This window comes from Hippocampus guttulatus, chromosome 16 (genome assembly GCF_054856545.1).
Source record: "Hippocampus guttulatus isolate MCC_2025c chromosome 16, RoL_Hgut_1.0, whole genome shotgun sequence".
Taxonomy (NCBI): domain Eukaryota; kingdom Metazoa; phylum Chordata; class Actinopteri; order Syngnathiformes; family Syngnathidae; genus Hippocampus; species Hippocampus guttulatus.
In genome coordinates this window covers 5,736,070-5,754,195 of record NC_141276.1, presented here as the reverse complement: position 1 = coordinate 5,754,195, position 18,126 = coordinate 5,736,070, and the positions used below count along the sequence as shown (strand labels likewise).

At 42.7% G+C, this 18,126-nt stretch overlaps 1 protein-coding gene across 1 annotated transcript in view; it reads left to right on the top strand.

Annotated features, from left to right (window-relative positions):
* The window catches only part of LOC147192717 (SH3 and cysteine-rich domain-containing protein 2-like), a 23,339-nt gene extending 5,213 nt beyond the window's left edge, over positions 1 to 18,126 (top strand). Inside the window, exons 3-13 of the mRNA XM_086132679.1 lie at positions 1,228 to 1,326; positions 7,594 to 7,954; positions 8,920 to 9,014; positions 9,810 to 9,894; positions 11,136 to 11,251; positions 11,894 to 11,963; positions 12,889 to 12,962; positions 13,222 to 13,313; positions 13,871 to 13,922; positions 15,019 to 15,159; positions 16,077 to 18,126. Of these exons, the coding sequence (XP_085988805.1) occupies positions 1,228 to 1,326; positions 7,594 to 7,954; positions 8,920 to 9,014; positions 9,810 to 9,894; positions 11,136 to 11,251; positions 11,894 to 11,963; positions 12,889 to 12,962; positions 13,222 to 13,313; positions 13,871 to 13,922; positions 15,019 to 15,159; positions 16,077 to 16,175 (1,284 nt within the window). The 3' untranslated portion in view covers positions 16,176 to 18,126. The remainder of the gene's footprint in view (positions 1 to 1,227; positions 1,327 to 7,593; positions 7,955 to 8,919; positions 9,015 to 9,809; positions 9,895 to 11,135; positions 11,252 to 11,893; positions 11,964 to 12,888; positions 12,963 to 13,221; positions 13,314 to 13,870; positions 13,923 to 15,018; positions 15,160 to 16,076) is intronic.

Below are 18,126 nucleotides of genomic sequence, written 5' to 3'. Positions count from 1 at the left end.
TCACCACTCACGCAGCGGTTGTCTGCCATTGTTTTTGACAGCACTCGTTTGACTTTGCAACTATTTTACCTGCAGTGTTTTTAAAGACACCTTTATATGCCAACAAACTAGGAAATATTAATGGCATGTAATATACATTCCAGGTCCGTAGAGCGCAATGACTCTTTATAAACAAATACGACATACTCGTTTTCTTGCCTTCTATCCGAAACGTTGTTTTTAATAGCCATCGTAGGTGGCTGAGCTATGCCGCCCCCAAGAAAACAAGCACTCTCTTCCTATTGTACATTAAAAAACAATAATAGCATCGTTAAAACAAATGTGAAGAAACTGCATCGCGCTTTCATGCTTCAACTCATTTAATTGTGCTGCTCCTTCTGTTGTGCCCGCCATGTACCCTCAGGAAGCAATATATTACAGACATAAGAGTCACTGTAAGCTGCAATCATAATATTTTTCACAGAGGACAAAGAATATTCTCCGTTTGTTGTAGTAACCGTTGCACCCCAGGTTATAGTTCTGCGACCGTTGGCGCTAACTGTGAGCCTCTCATTGGCATTTGCATTGTACAGTCTGTCTCTTTACGGTCTCTTTGTTTTATGTTTAGTTTGACATCAAATTTGAAATGGGGAAAAAATGGCAAAATAAATATTCAAACATATGTAATGATTTGTTTTAATTAAAAAAAAATCCCTGCGTGCCAAATCGTGAATATTCAAACTCTTTTGCATGTAATTTTACAGCCAAAATAATGTTCCTGTCATAATAAACGCACAAGCCTGTTTGAGAATAAGAAAGCAAGAGGAGTCTCGTTGACGGTGAATGAGTAGTGTGCACGTTTTCTATATTTGGTGCTACGTGCGTGCGTGGTGTTTCATGGCGCGGTTGTAAAACGGCCCCGCCAATAGCGCGACGTCCACGCATGAGTGGGCGTGGCTCGCGTGCACTCACCCTCACTGATTTTTACGCGCGCCATACGTGCTGACCAAAGAGGCAAGACAGACAACCACAATATAATACGAGACACTACTGGGTTTATTTTGGATTATTTTCCAACCAACCTTAAGTGACATTTTGCAGCTTTTTGGGGTGTGGGGGGAGAGCGCGCAATGCGGGACTCGACGTGTCGTCCACGCCTGGTGTGATATTCCCGCGTGGGTCTCAAAAGTGTGTTTTTTAATATTCGTGTGGTGGTTTTTTTTTTGTTTCTTTTTTTTTTTTTTTTAGAGTTTGTGTTTTACTCCAATCAGTTTGGCCATGACAGAGATCAATGAGATGGAGAACGACTCTCAGCTGCAACTGACCAGCCATCCGCTGCCGTCAAAGGTAAACGAACACACACACGCACGCAAACACACGCACACGCACTCAATTGATACATTTCCTGTACTAATGGAGCGCCGATTTGGACTCTGGTTCAGAATTATTGTGCGTCTGTGTGCGTGTGTTTTCTACCTGCTCTGGTGTTTTTCCACCTGTTTCTCAATTATGTAAGAGGTGGCACTGATGGCATCACATATGTGGGTAGTACATTTAGAAATGACATTTGGCGCCATTACGCACACATGCACGCGCACCGCCACTTGTGTGTGTGTGAGTGTGTATGTGAGTGTGTGTCATGTGTAGATTTGTACATATTGATGGATCCTGACTGCCTTTTATTCGTCATTATCCGAGCATGTATCAGCACTTTTTGAGTTTATTTTCTGTTCATCTGAAAAACAAAGCCAACCTTTTAAAAAAAAATCGGTTTTAACACGCCGCACACCACAGGATAATCTGTGAGGATAATCTTGCAGATTCATCTCCTGATTTTGGCAGGAAAACCGAGGGGCGGGGGCATTCGGAACACACCCCAAACCCTCGGATAATCACTCATGATAATCAGTTACAGAAATCCAAGAGTCTGCTGACTTAGATAAAAAGGATGGGAAGAAAATGCTTAAATTCGACTTGGTTGTTGGCTTGTGTGTACCCCATTTAAATATTTATGGTCGCGTGTATTGAATAGGATTACGTCAACAAAATTTCCGAGCTAATCAGGTTGAAAAAAACTTCTTAACATACACCAGAGAAATTACTTAAAATAAACGGCAATCAAAAATTTTAATGGTTAATATGCACGATGGATTTAAAAACGATAAAAAAAAAACAATAGTACCGATACCTGTGCAGTATGTAGAGAGTATGTTAGTAGTGTAGTAGTCATTCATGATGAGCACAAGTGTCTCTTTCGTTCCAAGTGACTCTGTCCGGCTTTGTTGCTCACCAGCTGCTGCTGTGTGCTGATATTCACTGACAAAGCACTCACACGATTCACTGATGTGCATTACAAGCGCTCATCCTCGTACTCAGTGGCCTCCAGATCGATCGAGGGATGGACAGATGAAGACCCGGGTTGCGAGTACTTCCAATGATCCACATCCAATACATTTTCTCTTTTAGCCTTTTGGCCCTTGCCTTACTGACACACATCCGCTGGATAATCATCATGATGTACACAACACCCCATTTACGGCCCATTTACATGCAATTGAGAAAAATAACTCAAATCATATTTCTCCATAGAAATGAATGGACATTTGATTAATCCGTTCCAGCTCTGAGAAATGAACTACTGAAATATGATAACTTTCGACTCTAAATTCTGTGCCATTCAAATTGATCAGATTTCTATTTCATTCGAAATTACTTGAGGATAGAAATACCAAAGTATCTTGACATGCTTTCATCCAAGCATCGTATGCATATGTATGCTGTGTTTAATGGGACCAAGATGACAGGGAATATCGCTGCGATCATATTCGCTCGCTAAAATTGACACTCGGTGACAATGACACGTTTTTGTAGATGACAATCAGATGTCAAGAGGAGGCAGAGGATTAACCAGACCGGCTTTTTCCTCTTCTCTCTCTTGCCACGGGTGCGTTGCCAAGGCTGGCAGACGCGAACGAGCGATCGCTCATTGTTGTTATTTTAGTTCATTGTTGGAATACAATGGGAGCGACTCATGCTGCCGTTTATAGTCCTGTACTCGTCTTCAACCGGTGTGCCTGCCTGCTTGATCTTGTGTATCGCTTCCTCATTGGATTGGGACAAATAGCGCAAGAAAAAGCTAAATTCTTTTCACGTCACACTTTAGTCATTTTGGCAAGCTATTTTATATTTCTTTACTTTGCTTTTAAATCTGTTCAACTCGAACTTAATTTCAACAGGTTTTTTTTTTTTTTTTTTTGGTCAGAAACTCAGAAGTTAAGACTCGCTCCACTGGACTCTTATTTATCGTCTGTGAGTACAGAAAGATTGCGATGTCGTACATCCAACAGCTAACGATGTGCCTGAATGCTGTTCTGACAGTTCCCCTTCGTTGGAGCCGATCCTTTTAAGATTCACATACTCCGCTGCCACTTCACAGGGGAGTCTGGCAAGAAGGGGGCGTCTCAAATAGGCCTCATCAATTAGAGGGACACCTTATCTGTATTGATTGGTGGTCAAACATCATTAAAAACTAAGCTTCCTAATCAAAAGTGCTGGAAGCGGTAAAACAAAGCCTGGCAGGAAAGTGTTTGATTTGGTATAGCGGTAGTGTGTTATCATAGAAATGAGCACAGACCTCCTTCTAGATACAGCAAAGCTGTCAGAGATGAGGCGGCCTAGTTAGAGCGTAAAAGATTGTATCCCCCAAATTACACCGCGCTCTTGTTCCTTGAGCTCTTTGAAGTTTTTTTTTTCTTCAGGTCCTAGTCGTGGAATAGGAAGGCGAAGAGTAGCTCACGGTGTGATACGATCACCATCATTTGGTTTTGTGATACGATCACCAACATTTGGTTTTGTGATACGGTGCGAATCAACATATTGGTAGGAAAGCCAGCATATGTTTAACTGAAATGCTGCAAACTTTTTATTCAAAATAGAAGAAGCATGCACAGGTGGACCGATACTGTAACATTAGCTATGATACAATATGGATTCTGTGTCCTTAGCTGTCCTTTATGTTGTGTGAATTAGTTCAAAGATAATCTCGCATTGGATTTGACATGACATCATATGTGATTGAGACTCTCAGAATGGTTTGAATTTAACTGTCTCGCAATATGTTACTATCTTAGCGGTATCACGATAAAGGCGATTGCGCCTTAACATTTATGTAACTGAAAAGGGAACCACTTGTAGAAACTGATTATTCAAAGTAAAAGAAGCATGCGCTGATGAATCAATAATGTCTTGGGAGAGACGATACGGTAATTATATCGATATCATTCCACAGTGCTGCAAGTGTTTTGAACAAAGTTAGCCATCCTTCTTATTGTGTTTGTCTGGTTGATACTGTCAGAGAGGTATGAATTTACCTGAGTCATAATAGTATCATTATGATATCATGATACAGCAGTCACATTATCATCAACATAGCTGAAAGGCATTGAAGGAAATTCAAATACACTCACGATGCAATACTATTATGACGATTTAGTATCATGATATGTCAATATTTGATATATTGTTAGGAAACCCAGCATCCGTATGACTGAAAAGTGTCAAACAGACTTCTTACCCCAAAACTCAAAAACCCTGTACTGGTCAATTGAAGGAATAACTTCTCCAAGGTGGGAAGATCCTTTCTTAATTATTTGAAAATGTAGCCCCCAAAGCCAGTTTCACTTAGTGATCTGAAATTAAATGAGCATGTCTTTTACAAGTAGACCCTCAAAAATCCATTATCCGAGCTGCTGAACTTCATGAGGGTAGCGGGTGTTCTGGAAAAATTCTCAAGAAGCTATGCCCGAAAAGATGTCGTCAGTCTGCCATTTTGATTTGAACTGGCCACTTTAAAGTTTATATTGGCCATTTCAACCCATTTTTCAAACATGCCCCCATTTTGTCCATTTTGCTACCAGATTTGAACCACGTATACTCGACAAATAAATGAAACTAAACGGCCAAATCTTTCACTTTTCTTCATTGCGTGTGGGCGGAGCATGTTCGATGACTCACCGGGCGCCATGCTATCTATATCGTATCATATTTCCGCACAGTTGAGCTTGAACACTGAATTATATCTGATGTATGACACATTGATTGGCTGTCTGTCGATGAGAAAAATGGGCTATTTCAGGTCTGCGGGGTCTTTTGTTCGAGAGGATGCCCATGCATATTGATTGATAACACTGAGCACCTCGCGTGGTAGCCCAACGGGGTGCTCAGTACCCCATATTAAGGAGCTAATGCATTTCATCTCAGCTGTCACATACAATGTTCGCGTGAGACGATGGCGCTAATGGTGAAACGGAAAGCTCTTTTCTCTCCAGCTCGCCGAGGATTCGATTAATTGTAATTGAGACGCGCGTCTCCAGTTCAACGGTCATTTGTCCTAATTGACAGACACAAGCATGATGCTTTAAAAAGCACCATGGATTACACAGACCGAGAGCTCGCTTACATTCGCTGCGCCCAAAATATTAGAGGCAGCCAGTGCGAATAAGCACATCGTGAAATGGTCCGCTCTATCTCCTACAGTTATACTCAGCCAACCTTTTCCAAGAATATTGCATTAAATTTACTTCAAGGTCAATATACTGAAAAAACTGTCCAAAATTGAATCTTCAGCACTTCTGCCTACCCAAATCCAATCTTCAACCCTGTCTGCCGGTTCAAAATAAATAACCCATTTTGCTCCAAATCCACAGCTGCTCATCGAATGGTTAGGAAAAGAACCCATCATTTTTTTGGGTGCGTGTATGTATCGCTATACAGTATAATGATTTTCCACTTTTTGAATTGCACTACCAAAATAAAATTAAGCTTTCCACCATATTTTAATTTATTGAAATGGCATTCTCTCCCAGTTTATCGTTCTCAATTGCATTTTTAATTTGATGAACAAAGCCCTCTTCTTTTTTCATTTCATATAAAAACAGTTCATTTGTTCAACTCAATAAGCAAACGGTGTATCTCCGTGATGGCCTATTTACTTCTGATGAAGCCTCACTTAAACCTTTTTACTGGGGGAAGTGATGCGTGATGGTGTTCCGCTTTTAATTCAGGCGTGTCCATTCCACAGCTTCAATTGCATTGATATTAAGTGAATCGTCATAAACCTACCATGTTTTGTTTACCATGTAGCATGCAGCATGTGATTATGCATATATATCTACACGCACACACACACACACACACACTTATAAAGTAGCATCATTGCCAAATGGCTGTCGGCGTGCTCGTGATCCGCTTATCTTTCTGGATCGATACGACCTGCTGAGGCCTCTCCCGTGTGATTTTTATGGAATCCATCATCCGAGACACTGCGTGGCAATCGAGGCTGCTTTTTGTCCATACGCCTGACACACAATGTATTTTTTGATGCCCTTTCACAACACCTCCCACTAGATTACAAGGCCTGTACATGCTGTTGGTAGATGATAAAGCCCATTTGATCACAATGGCCTCGGCGCCACCAAGGAAAGGCCATTTACCCACGTGAGCCCCGCCTCAACCCCTCCGATGTGTGAGGATGTTCACCGAGGGGATTATCTGCTTTAGCCCTGTTTGCAACAACGCTAGCTTTGAACGTACTGTGCTAGGATAAGGATGTGACACCTCCAGGAAGTGAAAACAGAGGAAACCCTGCATCACTTTTGCAGCTATGATAGCGTCCACCGTTCTGGGAGGACTTTGGAAAGATGTCAACGGGATTGTTCTTCGACATCAACCTCATCCAAGTTTCCCTTTTCGCGCCTTAGCTTTGCCAAATAAGTCATTCACTGCCAGTTGCTTTCAAAGCAGAGTTCCCCACATTGGTAGAAAACAAACAGTAGTCTCTTCTTTTTTGACCTTTTCCCATTTTTTAGTAATCAACAGCAGAACAAGAATTTGATTCACCAAAACCACCGGTTGCTGAGCAAAAAGATCAGAAAATTAGCTTTTTGTGAAAAGACCCATGTCAAGCAGAACAGTGACTTTAATGCAATTTTTTCCCCCCATAATTTCCTGTGGAAGTGGACAATTTCTTTTTTGATATTTTGTAAGGTGAACAAAAACTGCATCATGCTATTTGGTCTCGTGGCATACTCTCATGAAGTCTGACGATTCTTGTTCAATACCTGTGTCCCAATACTTTTGTCCACAGCTGTTTCTTTCAGAGGTTTTATTGGATTTGGGACTCATAGTTTTCTTTTTATCCCACGGCGCTCATAACACAGCAGAATGAAACTGTAAAATTGTTCTCATTCCCTCCCGGAAGCCCAGTCCAATTTTTCTTCAAAAATGTGCAGCATGATTGCCTTTCTTTTTTTTTGTGCAATTTCTCAGGAAACAACTGTGGTTCCGCTCAAGCCATTAAAAAAAAAGTCAAAATTGTCCAATCTGCATCACGCATGTGTGATATGATTTTACCTATAAACTAACTTTTAGTTTCTGTTTACTTGAACACTTCCGTATCTAATTACACAGCATTAGACAAGGCTATGGCCAGATTAAATGAAGCTCCGCCGTTCTCTTCAACATAGTTCCCTGACAACAGGATGGCACCAAAGTAAGATATATATGTCAGATATGGCTTTGGGTTGATCATCCGTGTGTGTGTGTGTGTCTGTTTAGTTGCAGAGACTCAAGCGCTCGCTGTCGTTCATGCGCAGTAAGAGTGTTGAGAACTTCTTCCAGCGCTCCTACAGCGACGCCCGCCTCCCCCCCGAGCTCATCACGGAGCCTGCGGCCCCCTCGTCGCCCTCACCGCCCCCGTTGGAGTTGATGGGCTCACCTATTGGGAGCTCACGGCCCTCGCCGTCGCTGTCGCCATCGGTCAGTCCCAACCCTTCCATCGCCTCCCATTCGCCCTCGCTGAGACTTTCCCCGTCGCTGCCCCCCAAGCCCGCCCAGCCTGCTCAGATCACGCACTGCTTCCACAATCATGTCTTTCGCAAGCCCACCAACTGCGAGCTCTGCAAGAACATGATCCTAGGTGAGACCACCATTACTTACCCACTCTTATCCTCACATTTTGTTCATTCTCACTGATTTATAGATATGCAAGAGGGTAAAAAATATCAATAGTTGATTAAACTGAGAATCTAAGCTAAGAATTTCAGAAATGATCCGGGTTAAAACCCTATTCAGAGTAATTTCATGGAAAGGTATCCTATTCAACAATAAATATAATTTTTGTGTGCGTTTTTACAGTCGCTGTAGAATGGAGATAAATATTTGACACACTTGGACCATCTTGCATACTTATCCCTGAACTCATTGATTTACATACAGTACTTCCATACACTGACTTCCAAATTATCACGCAAATTATGTTTTTCTCCGATTTTTATAAATAGTCTGTGCTAATGGCACTCAGCATAATTTTCAAGTCATCACCTGTTTAATAATTTGAATGTTTTGCAACAAACCTCGCAGAACGTTATTTTTATTCAAAAAATTTAAATGTACCGGTAGGTTTGTTTTTAGGCCTGATTGCATGAAATGAAATGTAGCTCGGATGCAAACTTTTCCCTCAGTGTGATTCTAGTTTTGACTCTCACTCAGCACAATCTGTCTGCTTTTATTTAGTATCTTTCCGCTGGTCTTTTTGCTACTTTCCATCACATTGATGGATTCCCGACCACAAAATGCTCCTCTTCTCTTGCGTTCTCATTTTTTTTCCCGCTAGCATGCATGGTGTCTTCATTGTTATTACGTAATGGATCATCCGGCCTTCCTGCAGCCTTCTGCACTCACGCCCTCCCTATGCAGCTTTAATCAACCCATCGGAGAAGTCAAAGAAGCACTCATGTATACTTATGACACGACTGGCCTAGGATAGGGAATAAAATGCGCTTGTGATTCATTCAAAACGGCGCGGATCGTCGTGTCGGAGTGCTTTTGACACTGTGATGGAACCGCGACGAACCAATTACATCTGTCTTGCTTCCCGCATAGGAAACTCCAAACAGGCTTTGCGGTGTAAAACGTGCAAGCTGGCGGCACACCTGTGGTGCACTTCAGAACTCTCGCAGCAGCCGTGTTACGGAAAGGTGCGACAAAACACACTCACACAGGACATATTTACAACACAGCATCAGGGGGTTCTAAACTACGATCCAGGAGGGCGTTTGGGTGGCATGGCAGCAAAAGAGGTGCACCTTCCTGTCACCTCTTACTTTCTTCTTTTCCACCAATCACACATCGCTAAATTAAACCAGTGCCTGAGGATGCAGGTGTCACATTGCTTCGAATTTGAGATCAGCACAGCTTTTGAGTAGAAAATAAAGATTAGGCGCTGAACCTTGACTTGTCACGTTGATAATGATGGCGAGACATGCCAGCATGTTAGAATTGTTAGCCAAGACTTTTCCCAGCCCATTCTGATTAAAAAAAATAAAAAATAAGTTTACAGCATTTCACGTGAACGGCACTCAAATATATCAGAGAAACATGTTTCTCGAGTAGTCCCCCCCAAAAAAAACGAGGTGTGAGAGGTGGGTAGATAAACTCAAGTGTCTCAGTGTGAACAAAGACTAAACACTGATTACCTCACGAGTGGGTTCCCTCCGCATAATGTGACAGAGTGGCTCATTTGCAAGCTAAGGCAGCGACAGTTATTTGCTTAATTCAGTGTGAAATGACAGCTCGGTGTTAAAAAGCCCCGCGTTGAAAGTCGCCGCTACAGCCGACTGAGATGTTCCTTGGCGCCAGTGTGCTCTCCATTCGAGAGAATCTCGTCAAATGACTCGGTTGAAGTCTCCCGTAATGGAGGAGTGGGGGGCCTTGAAGATGGGACTAATGGAAGCTGAACAAAAATCATTCTGCTCTGTGTTCTCCTCCGTTAGTCGGGCGCCTTCAAGCGAAACTTCAGCTCACCCATGCTCGTCACCGAACAACTAGCCGTCGTCAAGGAAGTCCAGCCCAGTCAAGGTGAGTGTGTGCGTTTGTGTGTTGTTTGGTAATATCGAGCATGCTAGTAAGTTCCCAGAAGAGGCTCATTAAAGGTTTTCAGGAATTTGTGAATAATATAAAATAATCCAATTAAAAAGCATGACATTTAAGAACAGATTTATATGGAAATATTGTATCTTTTATCGGGCAGTCGAGTCATTGAAGAACAAAAGCATGAATGTGGGAGTTTACCGTAATGTAGCTCATCTATTTGACAATAAGGCCATTCCCATTTTTATGAAGACAATGTTTCAACAAAACTGGCTGCAAATACCATACGTCAGTACCCAATGACATTAAAAGCAGCTGACTTGTCCTCAAACAGGCCACCGTACTGTACGAAAGGTCAACACATGGGTTCATTTGTCACTCCGAATCAGACTTTAGCGCCTTGTGCTGTCACTTCCTTTTAGTCTCCGCAAACGAGGACCAAAATTAACCCACAACATCACAGGAAGTCAGGGATATTTTAAAATAAACGTTTGAGTGTCATAGAGATGCCACCTCAAGAAATGAAGCCAAAGAAAAAAAACAAAGCTTTTGCTTGGAATCATGAGCGATCTCATCATGGTGTCCAGCAATGTCGTTTCCTTAGCAGCAGCTAACAAGAGGGCTCCTGGATCTGGATCTGGTGGGGCATTGTGTTCCATTTGGAGGAATGCAAAATTGCTAATGCTAGTGCTAATCTTCTCCAGCTAAGTTTTGCCGTTCGCTAAATTGGCTTGTTGAACCATGGCAACTCCCTGTTGAGAACCAAAGTTTACCATTTTTGAAGACAACGGTGCCATCTGGTAGGGCTTTTCGTTATTCGTTCTATTCGGCTTTTTGTTAAATGAGCTTGCCGACTCATGACAAATTATCGCGAGCCAAATCTGGTGGGGCACTGTCCCCCTTGACAAATCTTTGACTTTTTTGATCATTTAACTCATTGAGTCATACAAAAACCCCGATATGGACCGGAACATGATTTTTGACAAGAAAATATGCTATTAAAAAGCACTCTTTGGCCACTAAACGGTTTTACAATGTGTGCCAGAGACTAAAATGAAAGCATGCTGATTTTTCGGCCCGTTTTGATGCCTCCTTAAGTTTTGGCACCTTTCTCAAACTCGTAAGTGGGTCATCCCAGCTAAATTTAGACTCCCCTACCCTATTCTTCCCCTCCACGCCGACATGCATGCCCAATATGCCCAGCGTTTTGCCTGTGTGTGTGATTTCAGAAGTGGTACGGGCACGTGTGGACCCGGTCTACGCCGCCTTGCGCTACGGGACATCACTGGCGCAGATGAGCCGCTCCAGTTTCGGCAGCATGTCGGACTCGCCGACGCGCAGTTTGGTACGAGATTGAGATCGAGTTTACTTGGCAGTCATGAACCACCGATGCATCCCAATTTTGTCTTTGTCGTGAACCCCCTTGGTGTGGCGTGGTTCGGAGTTCACGGCACGTGACTGCCAACTCTCTTTAAAAAAAAAAAAAATCAAATGCAGATACATTTGTTCAGTACGGTTCCATTGTATTTAACTTTAAATACAATGCATTTGCATTTAATGATTTAGAATGATTAGTTGTGAAACATTTATTTGGAGTCTTCAGATTACTTTTAGGAAGTATTTCAGTAGATTTCGGAGTAGTTCTGTAACTTTTAGGAAGTAACTGAGTGTACATCCAGGAGTGTTTAAGCCACATTGTAAATGAACACTTGGGCCTACTACGCCATTGTATTTTAATGCTGGTCTATATGGTGGGACTGTGAGAGCCAACTATTTATGGGTCTGAAACATACCCCCCCCCCCCACACACACACACACATTTTTTATTCCCAACTCACGTCATCCCCGAAGGGTTCGGCGGGTCACTTTGCCGAGGCTTCCATCTTTTCAACTCCTAACTATGCTTTTGAGTATCTTCCATTTTGCATGTGCGGTGCCATCAAAGGCCCACCATTAACATGTAGTGTATGCCTGTTGTTGATCAAAGGGTGAGGCGGGTGAGGAGAGGCAGGGGAGACAGTGCAGCATGGAGGAAGACATCCTTCAGGAGGCAGGAGGTAATATCGCCGCAGTGAGTTTGTCTGTTGTATCCATGCATGCATTGACACAGCTTAGAGCGCGTTTGCGTGCATGTATTTACATTAAGTCAAGTCAAGTCAACGGTATTTATAGAGCACTTTCAAACAGCCATCGCTGCATACAAAGTGCTGTACATGGAGCAATTTAACATGCACAATAAACAGTAAGACAAATCGGTAATAAAGGCGGTAGAAAGCACCAAACAGTAAAACCAAGAACAAATCTAAGTCATGCTGAGTCGAATGCCAAAGAATACAAGTGAGTTTTGAGGAGGGTTTTGAAGATGGGCAGCGAGGAGGCTTGCCGAATGTTCAGTGGGAGGTCATTCCAGAGAGAGGGACCAGCAACAGAAAAGGCTCGATCCCCTCTGAGCCTCAGTTTAGTTCTTGGTACTTCTAATAAGGTCTGGTCCACAGACCTGAGGCGCCGGGCAGGTGTGTAGGGGCGGATGAGCTAAGCCACAACTCACATGCGGGCGCTCACACGCTAACGGGCCAACTGGCACATCCAACACGTATGTTCAATGTTATGTACGGTAATTGGAATGGATTGATTTACAAGTAACATGCATGTAATGAATGTCGTGCTCAAGGATTCAAATAATATAATCATATAATCAATCATGTAATTGCAATTTTTTTTCGATCACTCGATATTCTGAAATGCAATTTAATGTGCGGTTATTTTTTCTCAATGTCCTCCTCCCATCGTATTATTATTATAATTTTTTTTTTTTTTGCAAACACAAGCAAGAACTCTATATTACAAAGGCCAATAAGCTATATTAGACATACATTTACATGCGTAACAACAGGCACGGATGTGCCCGTGTTACTACGCGTCGACATGAGTGTGCGTGTGCGTTTCCTCCCGTCAGCGTTCTCTGGCACGTTTGTCTTCTAGACTCGGTTGCCGCCGACATTGAAGTGGTGAAGGAACAAGACGAGGGTGCCAGTCAGGCTGAGACGCCTGCTGAGGTGCGTGTTTGTGCGGCACAGTTGATGACTGGGGTGAGCGCGTTTGCCATTTTTGCAGAATTTATTCAATTACTTCATTACACTTACTTACTATTAGGAAAAAAAAAGGGCGGGGTTATGGTTGCAGTGTCTGGCGAATCGCACGTAAATATACTGCCCTTTGAAATATTGTCAACAAGGGGGGTTGTTGTGGACCCCGCCCCTCCTCTTTGCACGCCACTGCGTGTGTAGCGCCTCACTCCCTCCTTCCCCTTTCCAGGTGCCCCCCAAACGAATCGAGGTGCATTCCATGCATACTTACGTGGCGCTCTACAGCTTTCTGCCTCAGGAACACAACGACCTGGAACTACAGTGAGTCAACACACATCCGATTGTTTTGATGAAAAATGGTCATCTGACTTCATCATCGTGTCGTCAGAGGACACGTTTGAGGGACCTCCCAGGATGACTAATTTTGCACGTTGGAGTTTGCACTTTCGCCCCTTGCCTGCGTGGGTTTTCTCCGGGTACTCCACTTTCCATCCACATTCCAAAAACATGCATAGTAGGTTAATTGAACACTCGAAATTGTCCCTAGTCCCGAGTCTGCAGGCCAATGTTTGGCGACCACTGCTCTCACATTGTTTTCAACTATAGTTTTGGAATGAATCTGCTGCATTGAACAAGGGTTCACGAGATGTCCTTTAAAGCTTTTTCAGGTAGCCCAAGATCACTTTTCTACTATTCAGTACTTGACATTTTGTACAAAATCTCATATAAGTAATTCAACCTGCCTTGGCCAAGAACTTCCCCCTGCCCTGGACTTGATATTTCTCCTCCTTTTATGTGCTTATCACAAATCCCTGTTTCGTCTTTCTACCGTCCTCACGGACCCTCTTTTATCCTTTTTTTTGCCTTATCATTTCCAGCCCCGGTGATCGGGTGCAAGTCACAGACGACTCCAACGAGGAGTGGTGGAAGGTGGGTGATGAGACTAAATCATCATTTGTGTGTGTGTGTTTGTGTGTGTGTGTGATAACAGAAGTGTTGAAATCAAGTGCACCTGCTCAGACACAAATTGAGTCATGTCTAAAAAGAGTATTAAAAAAAACAAGAACAACAACAGGTGTGAATCTGCATGCGTGTGAATGCGGGTGTGTGTCGATCCGACACGCACGCAGCCTATCAAGGCCCTCATCAACTGCAGCATTTTCAATCAGCGGTGATTGTTGTGAGCACGTGCGCATAATGTGCAATGAACTCCGCCTCTTACAAGATGTGAGAATATGTGATGGAAAAAATTTAGGTGTGACATATGGACACGGAGAATGTTTCGGCCGTTTATGCAGGTGTATTGAAAACCATTTCAGCTTGTCGGGATTGATTATTGCCACCCGTTTTCCACTCGGGCCACCAACAGACACACACGCGCGCATACAAATGAAAATCTTCTCTATTAAAACAAGTAAATTCAAATAATCTGTCCATTATCCGATGATATTTGGGATTTTTGCAATTCAGTTTTAGGTGATCATCAACGTGCAGCGTGTCGTGGCGACTTAGGTTGAAATCTGTAATTGTTGTTAACGTGTTGAAGCAAACTAGGCAGATAACTTTAACGTGACCTAATTTGGTCCTCGCTTCCTGCCGAGACCTGGTCTTCTTCTCTGCTGTCGAAGAACAGTCATGGGGTTTGAGTTTCTCCAAAGTGATGTCTGCCATCTAATGGTGAACACTGTTATTACAACTTAAAACTGCTCCTCCACATAATAAGCATTTTTCTTTTTAAAAAATCAAGCGAGGGTCCCCCTGAGTGTGGGCGCAGGCCACGTGCGACCACCATTTGCACATCCCAAATTTACATTCAGTAGATTGACATGTCATACAATGAGAAATGAAGAGAAATATTGAAAAATGGTCAGAATGTGAACGGAAATGCAGCCACTGCTGGATTTCCACCTTGTAGCAGTCAGCAACCTCGTCGTGTCGCACTAATATTTATTTATTTTATTTTTTTACCGGCAGTATTGAATGACTCATAGAGTAACTGTGGTCCTGTTGTTTTGGCCTCCCCCAGGGCAAGAGCGGCGACAGGGTGGGCTTTTTCCCAGCCAACTTTGTGCAGCGGGTGCGTCCCGGCGAGAGAGTGTGGCGTGTCATCCAGGGAACATCCGCCAGCAGCTGCGGGAGAGGACACATGGTAGTCAAGGAGGCGCAGGTACCCACCCCACAGGCTCCGCTTTATAATAATAATAGATTTTATTTATAAGCGCCTTTCAAGACACCCAAGGACACTTTACAATAACAAAAAACACAAAACAATACGGGTTGAGCAGCGGCAGCCAAAACGCGCCAGCGTTCACTCAACCCGAAAGTCAGAAAGAAACAAGGGAGGGAGAGGGGAGAAAAAAAAAACCCCACGCTCGAACTACCCTCATTTGAGGATAATTTGAGTGAGGCAAAAAACTCCTGCACAAGCATATGACAGTTACAACAGGTCACAAGACATAAATAATTCGCGCATTAGTCAAGAAACGGCATCGTGAACAGATTTGAAATAGCCCGCAGTGTCTGCCCAAGTCTTTACGCGGAGATGGGTAAGCAGAATTGTTCTCTAGTTTTTGTTTGCGATGTGGAATGCTGCTGATAGCAACTATAATGTGTGTGTGTTTATGTTGCATTTTATGAGCCCCCCTTGTGTCACTGTAACCATGGCAACCAAGTGATGAAATTCTGAGCTGCTGCATCCAGAACTACACCCACACACACACAAATGACAACACAAAAAATTCCTGTCGTTTTTAAGTTTTACATTTTGGAATGAAATAAAAAAATAAATAAAAAAAGACGTGATAAACATTCCTGTCGAATGGAAATGTTCCTAATTCCACATAGTTGAATTATCTCAGTAGCTCACATCCCCATACACTGCTTCTGTTTTCTAGTCTTATGCCCAGCGATGGCGGTTTGTTTATTTTTCCATCGGTGGATATTCCGAAATAGATTCAGCCAAGCTCGTAAAGCGCAAGCTAACAGTTGAGCACAAAACTGAAGGGCTGTACCAGAGAACGGGCTATGAGAGCACTCACGGGTGGTTGGTAAAGGATTAACTTGATTAGCATTGTCTTTTGTCAGATCTGCGTGGGCAAGTGTGAGGACAGTGACACCTTGGTGAAGTTGAGCAGCGGCAAGAAGCGAGGCCTGGTGCCGGCACACTCCATCGAGGAGATCTGAGCTTCGCCAACAATGTCATCACCTCCTCTCATCATTTTTGTCTTCTTTCTGCACTGAATGGATGAAGTGGACCAGAAACAAAAAAGTTTTGCCCTAAAGTCTCCTCACTGTAAGTCTTAACGGAGAGCAAAATGGACTCTTGTTTGTTTACATTTGGGCTACACGCTTCCTTCTTCCTTTCCGCTTGGCTGCGTTTCACACCCCCCCCCCCGCCCCCACTTGAAAGAAAAGGTCGAAGATGGAGAGGGCTATGTGATGTGATTTTTATTTTTTTGGGGGGGGGGGGTAACAATCCCCCTCGCTTGTCAGGCTTCATTACATTACATTTAAAAACCACAGAAACAAAAACAAAAAAACAGTTTTCTTTTAGGGCATAGTTCAAATCCAGTTGCAAACAATAAATGCTTTTTCTTTTTATGTAAATCGGAACACATTTAATTTCAAATGACACATTCAGAGTATGTTAATAAAATACGATGGATGAAAGATGGATTATGAACAAAATAGTGCAGCCATGACAACAAACAATCGGATAAATGCTTGATTTATTTATTTATTTATTTTTTGAGGAAAGTGCAACATCAGTGTTCTTTTTCGGAAATGAGGGATGGTGACAAGGCTATAAATAACAATTACAACGAAAATAATATAATGGAGGAAAGCTTTTTCACCAATTCAAACATCAATTTCAACCAGTGACTTTTTCACATCTTGAAGAGTCGAACGTGTGCCTTGAAGGAAGCGAACACATTTTCGGCATTCACACGAATCCTGCACTCATTCTCCTCATCAAATCGAAGAGAGCGGCAATCCAATGGAAGCGAGGCTCATTTACATATCGAATATTAATGAGGAATGTGTAGAAGGAAATCCAAGGTTGACCTTTACAAATAAAATCCAAATTTGCTGAACGTAAAATACAACTTTGCTCGATTTAGCTTGACATTTTTTCACTTTTGAAAGTTGTCTTGTTTGTGATGAACGTTTACTCCTATTACGCTACTGTATTTTAATGTTAGTCATGATGGTTCTTTTTTTTTTGTAGGTGGTACTAAAAAGTTTGAAAACAACTGTTCAAGACAGATGGGCGACGCGAAATTGCCAAGTTGTTTTGCTGCTCAGGCATCAAATTTTCACGATCGTTTTGATGATTCGCCATTAAAAGGAGGCACGAGGGCCCATCCATCCCTTCTTGGAGCTTTTATTCACATTATCCTGTAAATTTATGTTGTTTTTCACTCCGTTTAGTAAAATAATCTTTTTCCAATTAAAAAAAAAAAAAAAAAAAGACAAAATTTGGTGTTTTTCATTGGACCAACATAGCCCGAAACCTCGTTGCCTTGTACGCTCTTTGCTTTGCTCAGTAAAGACACAACACATAATTAATGTGCTGTCTAATGAACCCAATTTAAAAAAATATATTTTTTTAATCCAATTAAAAAGGGGAGGTAAAGATAGACCTGCAAGGAGGTGGTTCAGATGAAAAGCCATTTTGGTCTCATTTCCATGCAAAGGATGTTCTGGCGGGCAAACATTTGTATGAGCTGAAGAAAACGAGTGCCGAGGAACGACGTGTGTGTCGAAGCGTGCCCTCTGAGTCATCACTGATCCAAAGTCACCTACCGTTCGGCTTCCCGTCGTCTGGCTTTCATGTGGGAACGCTCACCGATTCCCCCCCTGTAAAGGACACTTCGTTTCCGCCCCCTGCGTGAGGCCGCGCAGAGTCGAAGCCGAAATCCTTTCATCCCGGCGTTAGCGTTAGCTTCTAACCATTTTTACATGCTGATTGTTGTGTTCCGTTGAACTGTGAAGACATGAGCACAACTGGATTAAGTTCAGGCGTGTTCACATTGTAGCGTTCTAAACACCAGTATTTTGTCATTTGTTCTTCTCCGCATCCTTCAAATGTATTTTGAAATTTTTGTCCCTTCCAATAAATGGCTCAAAGTGC